This window comes from Nematolebias whitei, chromosome 9 (genome assembly GCF_014905685.2).
Source record: "Nematolebias whitei isolate Nwh7 chromosome 9, NemWhi1, whole genome shotgun sequence".
Lineage (NCBI taxonomy): Eukaryota > Metazoa > Chordata > Actinopteri > Cyprinodontiformes > Rivulidae > Nematolebias > Nematolebias whitei.
In genome coordinates, this window is record NC_056506.1 from 24,800,317 (window position 1) to 24,814,903 (window position 14,587).

Here is a 14,587-nt window from a genome sequence, read left to right on the forward strand (position 1 = left end):
TGTATATATATATATATATATATATATATATATATATATATATATATATTTCAAGACTTGCCTTTTTAATGGACAAATGTTCTCTAAAGAATAAAAATATTAAGGTTATAGGAAGTTTATTTCAAATGATTCTTAATTTTTAGAATATTTTGCAATCAAGATTTTTTAATTCAAAAGAAAAATCTTTGGATTTCCAAGAGCTGGTACTCACTTGGTTGACAATAGGTTTGCTATTTTCAACATTTTCACATGTGTACAAAACATACTTCGATTGGTGACCTCACTATCCCCCTCCAAAAGCATACAGAAAAATGTATTTCACAAAAACTGTTTTATTATGATTAGTAAGTAATTAAAAGTAAAGTTGAGCCATAAAACCCATGTGCATACATGGACATTTACTAATGTAAATTTATAGTCATTGCACTGAGGCAGCTGTGGCTGAGTGGTTAGAGCGGTAATCTCAGTGGGAGAGTTGGAGGTTCGATTCCACCAGCGTTCATATGTTGGAGTGTCCCTGGGCAAGACACTGACCCTCATAGCCTCGGATGTGTGTCCCATCAGTGTATGAATGTGATAAAGCACTGATTAGTCTCTTTGAAATGATTTGTTCCATTAGCTTTGTAAAGATGTAGTAGAGTACTGTATGAATGTGTGTGTGGATGGATAAATGAGGGCACAGCTTGTGTTTTAAAGCACTTTGAGTATCTTGATTAGATGGAAAGGTGCTATATAAGTACAGTCCATTTACACATTTGTGCCTCAAAATCGTTTAAAAGTACAGATTAAAAGTAAATAAAGAAGTCCTCTCTTTACAGGTTAGGGTCAGTGTTATCGTTTTTCATAAGTGGGTAAAAAACTTAAGTTTTAAAGGCACGGATAAAACAAACTCCGTCTTCACAAATCGAAAACAACATTTAAGACTTTTATTTAATATTCTTTTAGTCATTGGAAATATTGAACTTAATCCTGGTCCGGATAAAAATGTTTTTATGTCTATTTTTCTGTACTTTCTGAGTTTTTATACACATGTTTTTAATAATAATTTGGCCCTGGGCTTGCACACAGGTGTATTTCATGTAAATCCAACTCGACTACAGTCTACACAACCACTAACATTATATTCTGAAAAGGTTACACAAGCTGCTGTTATCACAGGTTTGAACTGTACATCAGTAAAAAAGTGTAAGAAATCATCCTGTTTAAAGAAAAATCCAGGAACGTTAAACCAGCTTGGTAAAACTAGAGGTTTCAAAATCTGTCATCTTAACATGAGAAGTCTTGTACCAAAACTAGATGAATTTAAAGTAATACTTGCTCAAACAAAAGCACAGGTTATGGCAATATCAGAAACATGGCTAACTCCTGTTATACCAGATTCTTTTCTTTCAATCGAGGATTACTTGTTATACCGTAGAGACCGCCAGGATAAGACTGGAGGTGGTGTTGCAGTCTATGTACATAAAAAATATCTACACTCCATAACAGAACTACAAACTGAATCAGAATCTCTGCAACTAGAAATTAAACTTACAAATTTTCTTTCAGTTACGGTTGTTGTTACATACAAGCCCCCAAATATTAACTCAGCTACATATCTAGCGCAGCTTACTGATGTCATAAAAGGTATCAAATCCAAGGAGCTTGTGATTCTTGGGGATATAAATATGAATTGGGCAGATAAAGCTTCCCAGTCCCTAAAAACCATGGCCACAAAGCTGGGGCTCCAACAACTAATTAAGGCGCCGACTAGATTTGGTAAAACATGCAACTCCATTTTAGATCTTATATTTATAAATCGTCCTTCCATATATGGTATATCTGGAGTCATAAATACGTCAGTTTCAGATCATTCACTAATTTTTGTCATTAGAAAAAATCTTAAGCAAACAACATGTCATGTACATAATTTACATAAAAAGATTCCACACTCAAAACAAACTATGTTTAATGCGGAAATTAAAAATACTGATTGGAGTGAAGACATTCATTTGTCAAATCCTAATCATATTTTAACAAATTTCTACAATAAATTAGAGAATATACAGCAAAAATATATCTCAACTTGTAAAATTCCAATCCGACAAAATAAAATACCATGGTTGAACGCTTCTATAATACACTTCTTAAAGCTGAAAGCCTCCTCTCTGAAAACTTATAGACTATCAAAAACACCTGAAAATAAGTTGCATTTTAATCATTATCGAAATAAATGCACTGCTGAATTACGTAAAGCTAAACAACAGTATTTTGAAAGGCAAATTATTTCAGCTGGAACAAACCCAAAAACATTGTGGCAAACAATTAAATCTATAACAGGAGAAAATAACAACAAAACTTTCAACAAAAATTTACAGATTTCAGTAGAAGGTGTGCTTATTTCTGATCACGAAAAAATTGCTAACCAATTTAATGAATACTTTGTTTCTTCTGTTCGGGATTTGTTATCTGGGCCTTCTAATAGGCCAAAGTCATCTAAATCATGTGACACCTTTTCATTTTCATTTCATTTCATTTATTTTATTCATTTCAAATTAAAACACAGGAAAAAAAACAATTTACAATCCATATGGATAAAAAAAAACAGAAAAGAAAATTTAAAATGAAAGGAAGCAGAAGAAGAAAAAATCTTATAATAACTGCCCCTTCTTAGACAAAAAAATCAATACAAACAATCAATTAAAGCAATAGTCATTCATGAAAATAATTTTTCAACAACTAAACAATCAATGCAATTCATGCATTAGTCAACCATGAAACAAATAATCAACTTATAGTAATAAGTCACCTCTGAGATGTTTTCCTTTTCAGAAATTTCACAGACTGATATATTGGATATATTACAGTCTTTAAAAAGCTCACATGCCTGTGATATATTCAAGTTAAATATGAACTTCCTGAAAACGCATCTCAGCACTTTTGTACCATTATTCCATCACCTGCTTAACTTATGCATTACACAGTCCATTTTTCCCGTTGCCTGGAAGTCTGCACAGATTACTCCTATTTTCAAATCTGGCGATCCAACTGATGTTTCAAATTATCGACCAATTTCAGTTCTTCCAACTTTTTCCAAGTTACTTGAAAAAACACTATTTAACCAATTACTTCACCATTTAGAGGTTAATAATATGTTAAGTGATAACCAACATGGTTTTCGTGCTTCTCGATCAACCATGTCAACATTAATATTATTTACTGAACAAATACGTGCTGCTCTGAATAAAGGTCAAATAACTGGTTCTGTATACATCGATTTCCGTAAAGCCTTCGATACAGTCGATCATTATACTCTCTTACAAAAATTGACTTCTTTTCAACTTTCTTCTTCTGCAATACAAATGTTTTCTTCCTATTTAACTGACAGGTGTCAGGTAGTGAAACGTGGAAGTTGTATATCCCGATCACTGCCATGCTCTGTGGGAGTCCCGCAGGGTAGTATACTGGGACCATTGCTTTTTTTACTTTACATAAATGACCTTCCAAAAGTACTTAATCACTCTAATATTTTAATGTACGCTGATGATACTGTTCTTTTCCTGTCTGGTTCAAATACTGATTCTATCAACAGTCGGTTACATGCAGATCTTCAGCAATTTCATTTCTGGCTACAAGAAAATCGCTTAACGATTAATGTAAAAAAAACCGTATGCATGTATTTTTCCTCACCTAGGAAACATTTTACTATATCAAATCCTCTTACTTTTTTAAACAAACCTCTTTCTATTGTCACTACTTATAAATATCTGGGAGTTATTTTGGATTCTCATTTAACTTATCATGATCATGTGCAATCCTTATGTACTAAGCTGAAACAAAAAATGTATGTTTACTCCAAAATTAGATCAAATCTGACATCTTCTGTTTCCAACACTTATCTTCATGCCATAATACTTTCAACTCTGTCGTACTGTTTACCTGTCTGGTCTCTCACTACTAATGAAATATTAAAACCCATCGCTAGGCTCTACAACAGGGCCTACAAAATCCACAACAAACTCCCTGGTTGGACTCATCACTGTACAGCTCTTTCTTCTTCAAATGCTTTAACTTTTCAAAATTATGTCCTACACAGCAGTATTAAGTTGTATTTCCAGGTTTTTTATGGTATTAATAATGTAGCTCTCTCTGCTTTGATCCCTAAATCCAAGTGTGGAAATGGTTGCTCAACTAGAGCTGCTACAAGCGGACAATTGCCACTACCAGCCTTTAAAAACTGTTATGGACAGAGATCGTTTTTCTATGTTTACACCAAAGCATGGAATGACACTCCACAACATGTGAAATCCATCTCAACATTGGCACTTTTTAAGAAGACTCATGTGCGTCATCTGTTAGACTCCTTCTTTTGCAATCACTGTTAGGTGTCTGCCGTGTAAATGCTGCTGTTCTTGTGTTTTGTAATGTGATGTGTCTGTATGTCTATTGACGAGGTGTGATGCTGAATATCTGTGTGCTTAATTTATGTTCTGCAAAACAGGAACCTGCTGTAAAACAGCAATTATGCTGAGCCAGGCCCGATTTCTTTTAATCTTTTCCTGTTTAAAAATTAAATAAATAAATAAATAAATATCTGATCATAAAATGGACAACCTTTATGACAGAATGATAAAAAATGTTTTTAAATTTTAAAAAATTACAGTGCATTAAACATTGTCTATAAGGTAGCAAAACTGTTTTCAAAACACACATTCAAAACATAGGTAACCTGCCGTGTCCACGATATCAATTGTCAAAGTGCATGTATTCCAAAATTGAATACTGTAGTCCATAAATCACCAGGAGCCTCAAGTGGGGTGCTCCACTTCCACACTGAAAAGTGGTATAGGGACCAAATTGGAAAAGTATGTGCACAGAAATGTACAGATTTATCAAAACGTGCGCATGCATGAATCTGTGCTATTTTCCTTCATATATGTATAACCTTAAAAGATATATAAGATGTATAACCTTATAACCTTCATATATGTATAACCACTCAATGAATATGGAACGGAGCGCACATGATGCATGCCTCCATTTAAATATACAGATATGTCCTGCAATGTGTGACTCACCTATTCACATAATTAAAAATGAAGTCTAGATGCAGGAACACAAAGAATTTTATGGAATAAGAGTCAGAGACACTCCTAAATAAAGTAAAAAGACTATGTGCAACACAGAGTGACAGTGTGTGTGTGTGAAGCTGCAGCTGCCAGAGCAGTGCATAAGTGCAGAAGTAATGAAAATATGAAATGGTCAAAGATAAGGTGGGAGTAAAGTGAAGGATGGCACGCTACGGCCTCATTCAGTAACGTTAGACACCACTTCATGTACATAAACTACATAGATTTTTGTAAATAACTGAGGGAGGGGTGAAATCAGGCGGTGCACTACTAAGGCTGAGGCATTTGTACTTTTATGCATGTGTTTAATAACATAATGGCTGTAAACACAGTGACACTTGGGCTTGGAGAATTTTGAGACATTTATTAACCAGTTAATGTCAAGAAATGAGTCGCTGCCCATCAGCTTCTTTTTAAATGCTCTGGATGCAAGGCACTCCAGCATGGGGAGGATTTGAACTGACACCAGCAATTCACAGCTCCTGACTGTGTTAACCCGCGTTGTGTTATATTTGCCATGCAGGAGAACAGCAGTATATTGGTTATACAGGGCATATGAAAAAAAGTTTAACCTAACAAAGTTAAGTCAGGTCTCTCTTGTAAATGAGTCCTCGCGGCTCAATGGGATTTACCTGTCTAAATAAAGGTTGAATAAAAATAAAAAAAAGTCAGGTCCTCTAGATGGATTAAAAAAATAAATAAATTTGTTGAAACGTTTCATCTTTTATCCAAAATATATATAGCACCTTCTCATAGTGGACCAACCAATTTGCTGGTGACAGCCCAAAACTAGCTCTTCACATGATAAAAGAGGACCATCAGTCTAATGAACGATTGTTAATGCCGTGATGGCCGCTTGCTATTCACAGAAGGCTGAGTGATACTAGCAATAACAGCATTGTAAGAGGGGGACAACTGGACATGGAGGCCTCCGCCCCTGTTAAATGATGGACAGTTTCTCATCACAAATATGGCTTCCATCACTTTCAAACCAACGTTCCTCTTTATCAAGAATGTGCACATTCTATTTCGTATAAGCTTTTCCGTTTAAGAGCTGTCGCTAGTGGGTTTTATCCCATCATGCAAAGCATTATACTGAAAAGTTTAGTCCCCGCCCACCTGCTGTGTGGGCCCCACCCGGTCCGTATAAATTACGTTAAGAGCGGGTAATCGGCTCCCAATTTTCTTCAGCAAGCTAATAGCACTGACCTTCATCAAGATGTCCAGCACCAACACCATCCGCCTGTGTCCGTCCTGCAAGACCGGCTACTTGCTAAGTTTTGACTGGCATGACACCTGCGAAGGATGCCTGGGTCCCCGTCACATCGCCCGCGCCTCCTCTTGCCGCCTCTATGACCTCCTTCCTCCGGAGGAAAGGCAGAGGAGAGCATCCTTGTTTAAGGCTAACGTCGAGGACTGCCTGTCCGTGGCGGGAGACTGTTCGCTGGACGATGCGATCGACTTCTTCGACGCCGGCTCTCGGAGCAAATCGGATGGTTCCTCTGGGCCAAGCGACGTCAGCAGCAGCCCCGATGCTTGCTCCCTCCCGGAGAGCGTAGTGTTGGAATGAGGGGGGCCGAGCGGATGCTCACTCCCTCCGGGCTTTCCCACCTCAACGGCCACATCGTTCCCTGCCGTCGGTGCCCTCCTCTCGGAGCTGCCCGACATTATACGGGAAGCTGCTGACACGAAGGGACTTTCCGTCCCTCTACTCCCCCCGCCCAGATCGGATGATCTAGCAGGAAGGTTTGGCTCCACTCCGGCTCGCCGTCCTGATCCCATCTGGCCCCGTTTTCCAGCAGTGGCGTCCTACTGGAACGAGGCTGCGGCCGGTCCTGGTAAATTGAGGGCGCCCGTCTCCACTTTCGCTCCCATCACCAGAGTGGATCCGATTAGAGAGGATGGGTCTCCCGCAGGATGTAGTGCGCACAATCCAGGATTCACGTGCTACATCCACCACAGCGCTGTACACATCAAAGTGGACAGCTTTTCAGCGCTGGTGTACAGAAAAAAGTGCAGAGGCCACCTCATGTCCACTAGGCGGCGTGCTATCTTTTCTGCAGCAGCTGATGGACAGAAATTTGGCATTTAGCATGATTAAAACGTAAGCTGCAGCCATCGAGCCCTGATCAAAGCTCCATTTGAGCCTCTGGATCAGGTTCCAATTAAATTCTTGTCTCTTAAAACAGCCCTGCTGCTGGCTTTAACATCTGTTAAGAGGGTCAGTGATTTATCTGCCCTCTCTGTTGCTCCGTCATGTCTCAGAATTCAGGCTGACGGCAGCTCAGCTGATCCAAGACCGAATCCAGCTTTTATGCCTAAAAACATCACGAGCTCTTTTAAATCAAGAGCAATATCGTTGGAAGGGTTTTTCCCTCCCCCCCACAAATCAGAAGAAGAAGCATCTTTCCATCTTCTCTGTCCTGTGCAGGCGTTGACGTGTTACAGCTGCAATGCGTCAAACTCAACATTTGTTTGTGCATTATAGAGGTGCATCTGCGGGTCGCCCGTTATCTACCCAGCGCTTGTCACACTGGCTGTGTGAGGCCTTTTCTGAAGCCTACATAGCATCAGATTTAGAGCCTCCTGACAACCTCAGAGCACACTCGACCAGGGGTATCGCATCTTCGACTGCCTTGCATAATGGTATGACAATGCAGGATATTTGCACTGCGGCCACGTGGTCAACACCCTGCTCATTTATTCGCTTCTATTTACGTGATGTGACGGCTTGTTCCATGACCCATTCTGTACTTTGTGTTTTAACAGAATGAATATCGTTGTTTCATGGAACCCCGTTTAAACTCACATCTGACTGCATGCATTACAGTGTGAGATGTTGTTATCAGACAAGCTGTGACTTATTTTGGTTCTATTGTCACTAATCAGTTCATGACTATCAGTTCATTTGATTAATAATCAGTTCACTTATTATTAATCTGTTCATACTGTTCAGCCGTGAATCGGTTGGTTCATGGCCCCTTTTTCAGCATCTTCCCTTCCCCGTTGAAAGTTTCTGGGGCGTTCATGCATTCAGAACGCATAGTTACACAACATGCGTCTGTGCATGGCACACATAATTACGCACATGGAGAGCTGAGTGACGAGACGTTTTTTGGGCAAGCTGCCGCTTCGTACGGTGTTCGAATGGACCCAGTGAGGCGAGGACCACATCTGCTTTGCCCTTAACCCACTAAGCGACAGCTCTTAAAGGGCGAAGCCTATACGAAATAGAACGTTGGTTACGTACTGTAACCCCAGATTCTATGAGTATAGGCGTAGCTCTTTAAGCGTCGGGCCTCACTGGCTCCTAAATGGCTGAAGAAAAAGCTATTTGGGAGCCGATTACCCGCTCTTAACGTAATTTATACGGACCGGGTGGGGCCCACACAGCAGGTGGGCGTGGACTAAACTTTTCAGTGTAATGCTTTGCATGATGGGATAAAACCCACTAGCGACAGCTCTTAAAGGGCTACGCCTATACTCATAGAATCTGGGGTTACAGTACGTAACCAACATTTTCATCCTTGAAAAAGTGACTTCTGGCCTGCAGATGAGTGTAGACCGCTTCTTTTTAACTCCAGTGTACCTTGAATTACTTATCTCCTTGTTATATTTTGCAAATCATAACCTTTTGAAAGTCTGAGCCTCCTGTAACAAAGGAACAAACCTACTTACCCTGACTCTGTCTTCAACTCCCAGACTGCCTGCTCTCAATCATACAGCACCTTTCCTTTTTCATACCTGACTTATGGTTGAAAACGTATTTGTTGCCAAAACGAGAAGTTCAAGATTCAACAATCAGAAAGAGACAAAAATGTATTCCCTGAAAGAGTTCCAAGTCCAAAACCCCTGCAGAACCAAAACTAACAAAAAAGACACGTCTAACATTTCCCAAAAACATCTTGCAGACCCCAGAGACTTCTGGGAAAATATTTTGCGGATTTATGAACCAAAGTGGAACATTTTGGAAGGTGTCCTCCCCATTACATCAGATATGAAACTAACACTGCATTTCAGAAAAAGTTTATCAAAGCACAATGCCCCTCTCCCCCAAAACACACACAATTTCTGTTGGCATGGCGCTGGTGAAGAGGCAGCCATTACACGCAGCTCAGTTTGACTGTCTCAGATTTTTTTTTGTTTGTTTTTATTTATTTAATTGTATTTTTTACATAGTTAATGTTTATGGCCGGATATTTTTAGACCAATTATTGTATGCATTTGATATGAGAAATGTCTGCTCTTTAAATAACAAAGTGGATAAACTCATGTCCCTAATGTTGGGCCAGAGAGCCTTTCAGACTGCAGCCTTTTGTGCTGTTGTGAAACAAGGCCCATTGGCACAAAATTAAAAGAAAAAGAGCAATTTACTTCTTTTTTTTTTTAATTTTTTTTTAACGTTTTTCTTCTGGATGCTTAATAACTTTGTGGTTTAATTTTCCCGTTCATTCAAATAATGTCCTAATGCAGATAGAACAATATACAAATTTAAAGGCAATGGCCTTTTAAAAAAATTAAATAACACATTTTAAGACGTTAAAATGAGACATTTGACAGGACTGGTCATCAAAAAAAATTGTTTTTATACTATAATTGAAAAGATGGTGGAAAACATATTTGATACATTACACTTGTGCTATGGCTGAAGTTTTTTTATATCTGTTTGAAAAAAAATTAAGCTGTTCCAAAACAACTTAGAGAAATTTGGTGGATGTTTTGTCCTACTCTTTTTGTGAAACTTCTAAAAGAAATGTGTTTAATCTCCACAGATAGAAAAGAAAGGCATTCTGCCTGATTGTGCACTTAGTTGCTTGAAGAGAATCTTCTCAGCAGGATGATGTGCAAGGAGTACTATTGACAATGCAATTAAATGTTGAGTTTTAATGATTCAGGTTCAAGGCTTTGATTATTTTTTTTTTCTCTGTCTGATTTGTGTGACTGCAGTGCTTCCAAAAAAAACCCAGAGTAAAACTCTTCAGTAAAGTAGTTGAAACCCCAAACATATTTTCCAGTAAAATAATCTTTAAGTGGCTTCTTTCCTGGATTTCAAGAGTAATGCTACTGTGCTGCACATAAAATCATCAAACAATTGTAAAACCTCCATTCCAATTCTGGGAAATGGATTCCACTTACTGGTCTCTTTTGATCTCCTCAATGTTTTTTACTGGGGTAGACGAGGTCATTTTGCAAGAGCAGTACACTGCCTTGTGCAACACACGCTAACACAAGCACACAAATATACTCTTGTAAGTGGTCGTCTGGCTGCTTCCAGCAGACAGACTCTGTGATTTTTTTTTTTCTGCTGTCACTAAGCCATTATTAATATTATTATGTTTATTTGATTTTTTTTTTTTTTTACCATGGATACAACCAATTTGATCAAAATTAACAGCTGCAGAAATCTTGTGTATACAAGACAGCTATTCTTGCTACAAACACTGGGTCCAGCCGCACCATCCTCCCAATACCGGTGGAGCTGAAAGGAGATACCAGGACTACAAAGCTGGAGCCAAGGGAAAAAAAAAACAGGCTAGTGGTGAAGCAGTGGAATTTCAATTCCAAGCCCTTGGTTCCATTGATTATTATGGGAAATGTCAACTGTATACCAAACAAGATGGATGAGTTGGTGAAGAATGACAGATAGTATAGAGAATGCAGCTTACTGTGTTTGGTAGAAACTTGACTCAACCAGAACACACCTGATGCTGATGTGGACCTCTCAGGGTTCACCATTGAGAGCAAACAGAGATACTGAATGCAGCGGCAAGAAGAAAGAAGGAGAGCTAACATTTTTTGGTATTTGTCTTATGCCAAATGCCCTTTTTGATGCAATGTGGGCTCAAACTTACAGCCTCAGGATTACAAGACTGCAGAGCTGACCACTGAACTACTGCAGTCTCTACAAATGTAAAGTTGTTCTTTCATCTGCTCTCTTCAGGGGTTGTCACTGCGAGGGATCTCGCATGAAAAATTGTGGCGTTTTACGTCCAATGCTCTTCCTAATGCAACCTGAGAATTACAAAAATATGATCCATCACCCCAGTTTGAGGTCAAGAGCGCTCTGGAGCAGGTTTTCATCCAGGATGTCTCTGTACATTGCTGTATTCATATTTCCCTCTATCCTGACTAGTCTACCAGCTCCTGCTGCTGAAAAACATTCCCATAGCATGATGCTGCCACTGCCATGCTTCACTGTAAGGATGGTGTTGGCTTGGTGATGAACGGTGCCCGGTTTCCTCCAAACATGACGCCTGGCATTCACACCAAAGAGTTCAATCTGTGTCTTGTTAGATCAGTGAGTTTTATTTCTCATGGTCTAAGAGTCCTGCAGGTCCTTTTGGCAAACTTCAGATGAGCTGCCATGTGCCTTTTATTAAGAAATGGCTTTTGTCTGACCACTTTACCATTTAGGCCTGATGGTGGATTGCTGCAAAGATGGTTTTCCTTCTGGTAGGTTCTCTCTCCACAGACAAATGCTGAAGCTCTGACAGAGTGACCTTCTGGTCCATGGTCATCTGCCTGACTAAGGTCCTTCTTCCCTGATCGCTCAGTTTAGACGGACTGGTGGTTCTAAAGTTCTTCCATTTATGAATGTTTCAGGCCACTGGGCTCACTGGAACCTTCAAAGCAGCAGAAAATTTTCTGTATTCTTCCCCAGATGCGTTCCTCAACACAATCCTGTCTTGGAGGGCTACAGACAATTCCTTTGACTTCATGCTTGGTGTTTGTGCTCTGACATGCACTGTCAGCCGTGGGACCTTCTATAGACAGGTGTGTGCCTTTCCAAATCAGGTCCAATCAGCTGGATTTACCACAGGTGGACTCCATTTAAGTTGTAGAAACATCTATGAAACTCAGTGAGTAGAATCCCTGTATACAAGAGGGAGTGTTTACAAAGTGAAATGAGCACATGCAGGTGACTTTCCTTCCCTCCATTGATTATGCTGACATTATTTACATGAACGCCCCTACAAGCACCCCGCAGATGTTGAACGCTGTCTATCATGGTGCACTAAAATTCATAACTGGCTGTAACTAGCGTACCCATCATTGCACCCTGTATTCACTGGTTAACTGGTTATCATTAACTTCACGCAGACTCTCTCACTGGTACATTTTCATCTTTAAATCACTTCTTGGTCTGCTGCCTTCATATATCTCCTCCTACATGTCTCTGCGTGAGTGCAGCTACAGCGTGCGCTCTCAGGACATTATTACCTGCAGTGTTCCCTCAGTGCGGACTGAACTAAGCAAAAGGGCCTTCCCCTACTCCGCTCCTGTTTTCTGGAATATCTTGGAAAAAATCTGAAGCTCTCTACCTTGACCTCTCTAAGTGGTTTCAAACAGCTGATAAGTTCATGGCAATAACCAAAAAACCAATGCAGACATGTTCCTGTTTTTAGTCTTCTAGTATTCTATATCGCTTTACAACCTAGCTGTTTTTTTTTTGTTTCATTTTTTTAAATACAATTTTCTTTCTTTTTTTAATTTATTCTTCTCAATGTACATGCTTTTTTTATGGTTGTTATTGTCTAATGTTGTCATCACTCTTTGTTAAAAAAAACAGGTCTCTCTTGTAAATGAGTCCCCGATGCTCAGTAAGACTAACCTGTATAAATAAAGGTTGACTGAATGAAACTTACTGCCTCACAACACAATAAAATATTTTCCCAAGTTTGTGGTAAATCCATTCACACACCCAACTGTGTTACAGTTTTCCTCATTTGTATGTCTGTGTTTTAGTGTTGGTCCAACAGTCCAAACTGTGAATCGGTGGTCTTTTTACAGCACAGCTGAGCATAGATGGGGTAGAAAGGGTGATGTAGAGGAGCATGACCAGACTTGGAAAGATTTCCTTTTACATTCTGTGCATGACCTCCAAAATAAAGCTTGAAGCAAAGTTGTTGTTTTTTGAAGTGATTCAAACAGCCCCCTGGTAGGACTTACACTTTTACCTGAATAGCTTCAGAATTTCAGGAGAGCATGTTTTAAGATGAGGTACAGAGAATGAGTCACAAAGTCTGAAGTGCTGCGCCACTTCAATATAGAAGCTGCATTTGACATATTTTACTTGTATAAAAACTTCATCAAAATGCAAATGAGTGGTTTCCACATCGCTTCTATATAGAGCACTGCAATAACAGGCACTGAGATGATCTTTTTTACGTCACGATTACTTGAATGAAAGAGTATGGATGCTGTTATAGTCAGAGTGTGAATGTGATTTTATTGATTGTGATGCATTTATTGTACTTTGCAGCTGCGTTAATCACCCAAATATCTTTATTGTAATTTTGTTTTAGGTAAAAAGGCAGACTGTACATTGTCCATTAGTGATGAGGATCTTCGGGATTTGATGATGGGAAACTTGAACCCACAAACGGTACGTTGCACTCAAAAAGTCTTTTTGGCTTTTGTTTCTTTATGCTTTATATATCAACCTAAATCATAAGCTTTTTAAGAATGCACCCCTCTTTATAAATCCATTAGCAGCTGAACATGTCAGACTTGTGCCTCTTTGCTTCTTTTTACATGTTTTTATGAAGGACACAAACTAGCCTGTTTTTCTTAGCAGCTTTACGTCAAGCGTCATCTTTTGTAGGGTTTTCATCATCTGTAGTATAATGGATTTGGTCTGGATCAAAGGAAAACATAATCGTTACCTGTTATGTTTGGTCCATTTCTTGTTTCCAAACTAGTCTGGAGTCAAAAACATCAAAACAGTAAACATATGATGATAGACATGAAACCAGTAATTTAGCCAGTCTTCATCCTGAGCAGTATATTTCTCATCAGTGATCATAAATGCACTACTTTCTTTGAACAAAACATGAAATTTTAGTTCAGTACTTTCACTTGAATGCAAAAGTAAGTTCTTTTTATTTGATACATGTCTTAAAATTATGTCAACATGCTCTCAGACAGATGCTCGTCATGTCTTCATGCTTGGGGCTCTGACTCATGGTTACAACCATTATACCTTCAAAATGAACACAACAATCAAAGTATAATCACTGGACAGAATATTGTGAAACACCTATGTAACTGAAAATATTTTAAAATTATTTACCGGTAAAACCCAGTCTTATCTAGGTCATGTGACCGGAGGTCAAATAAGTACCGATAGAATGCTGTAAATATTCATTAAATTAGTACCATTTATTTTTATTGGTTTTACTTATTTATTTATTAAACACCTTTGTTAACAACTGGTGTTCTTAAATGTACTTACTAAATAAATTTGACGTGATTCTCCTCAGCACTTCTTGTGAGGAACAGCCCCTCCCTCCCTGTTCATTTCTTTTTTTCTCTTGTCTCCTTCTCTCTGTTTAATGCCCCTGTTGAAACTTAAATGAGATACTGGTATTTGAACACATATTTACTGTACAGGTCCTTCTAAAAAAATTAGCATATCATGAAAAGGTTCTCTAAACAAGCTATTAACCTAACCATCTGAATCAACAACGTAACTCTAA

The 14,587-nt window shown here is 38.8% G+C and overlaps 1 protein-coding gene across 1 annotated transcript in view; it reads left to right on the top strand.

The window, feature by feature from the left end:
* Nucleotides 1–14,587, top strand: part of scp2a (sterol carrier protein 2a) — a 75,080-nt gene that overhangs the window by 49,448 nt on the left and 11,045 nt on the right. Inside the window, exon 15 of the mRNA XM_037682049.1 lies at nucleotides 13,415–13,512. Coding sequence (XP_037537977.1) covers nucleotides 13,415–13,512 — 98 coding nt within the window. The remainder of the gene's footprint in view (nucleotides 1–13,414; nucleotides 13,513–14,587) is intronic.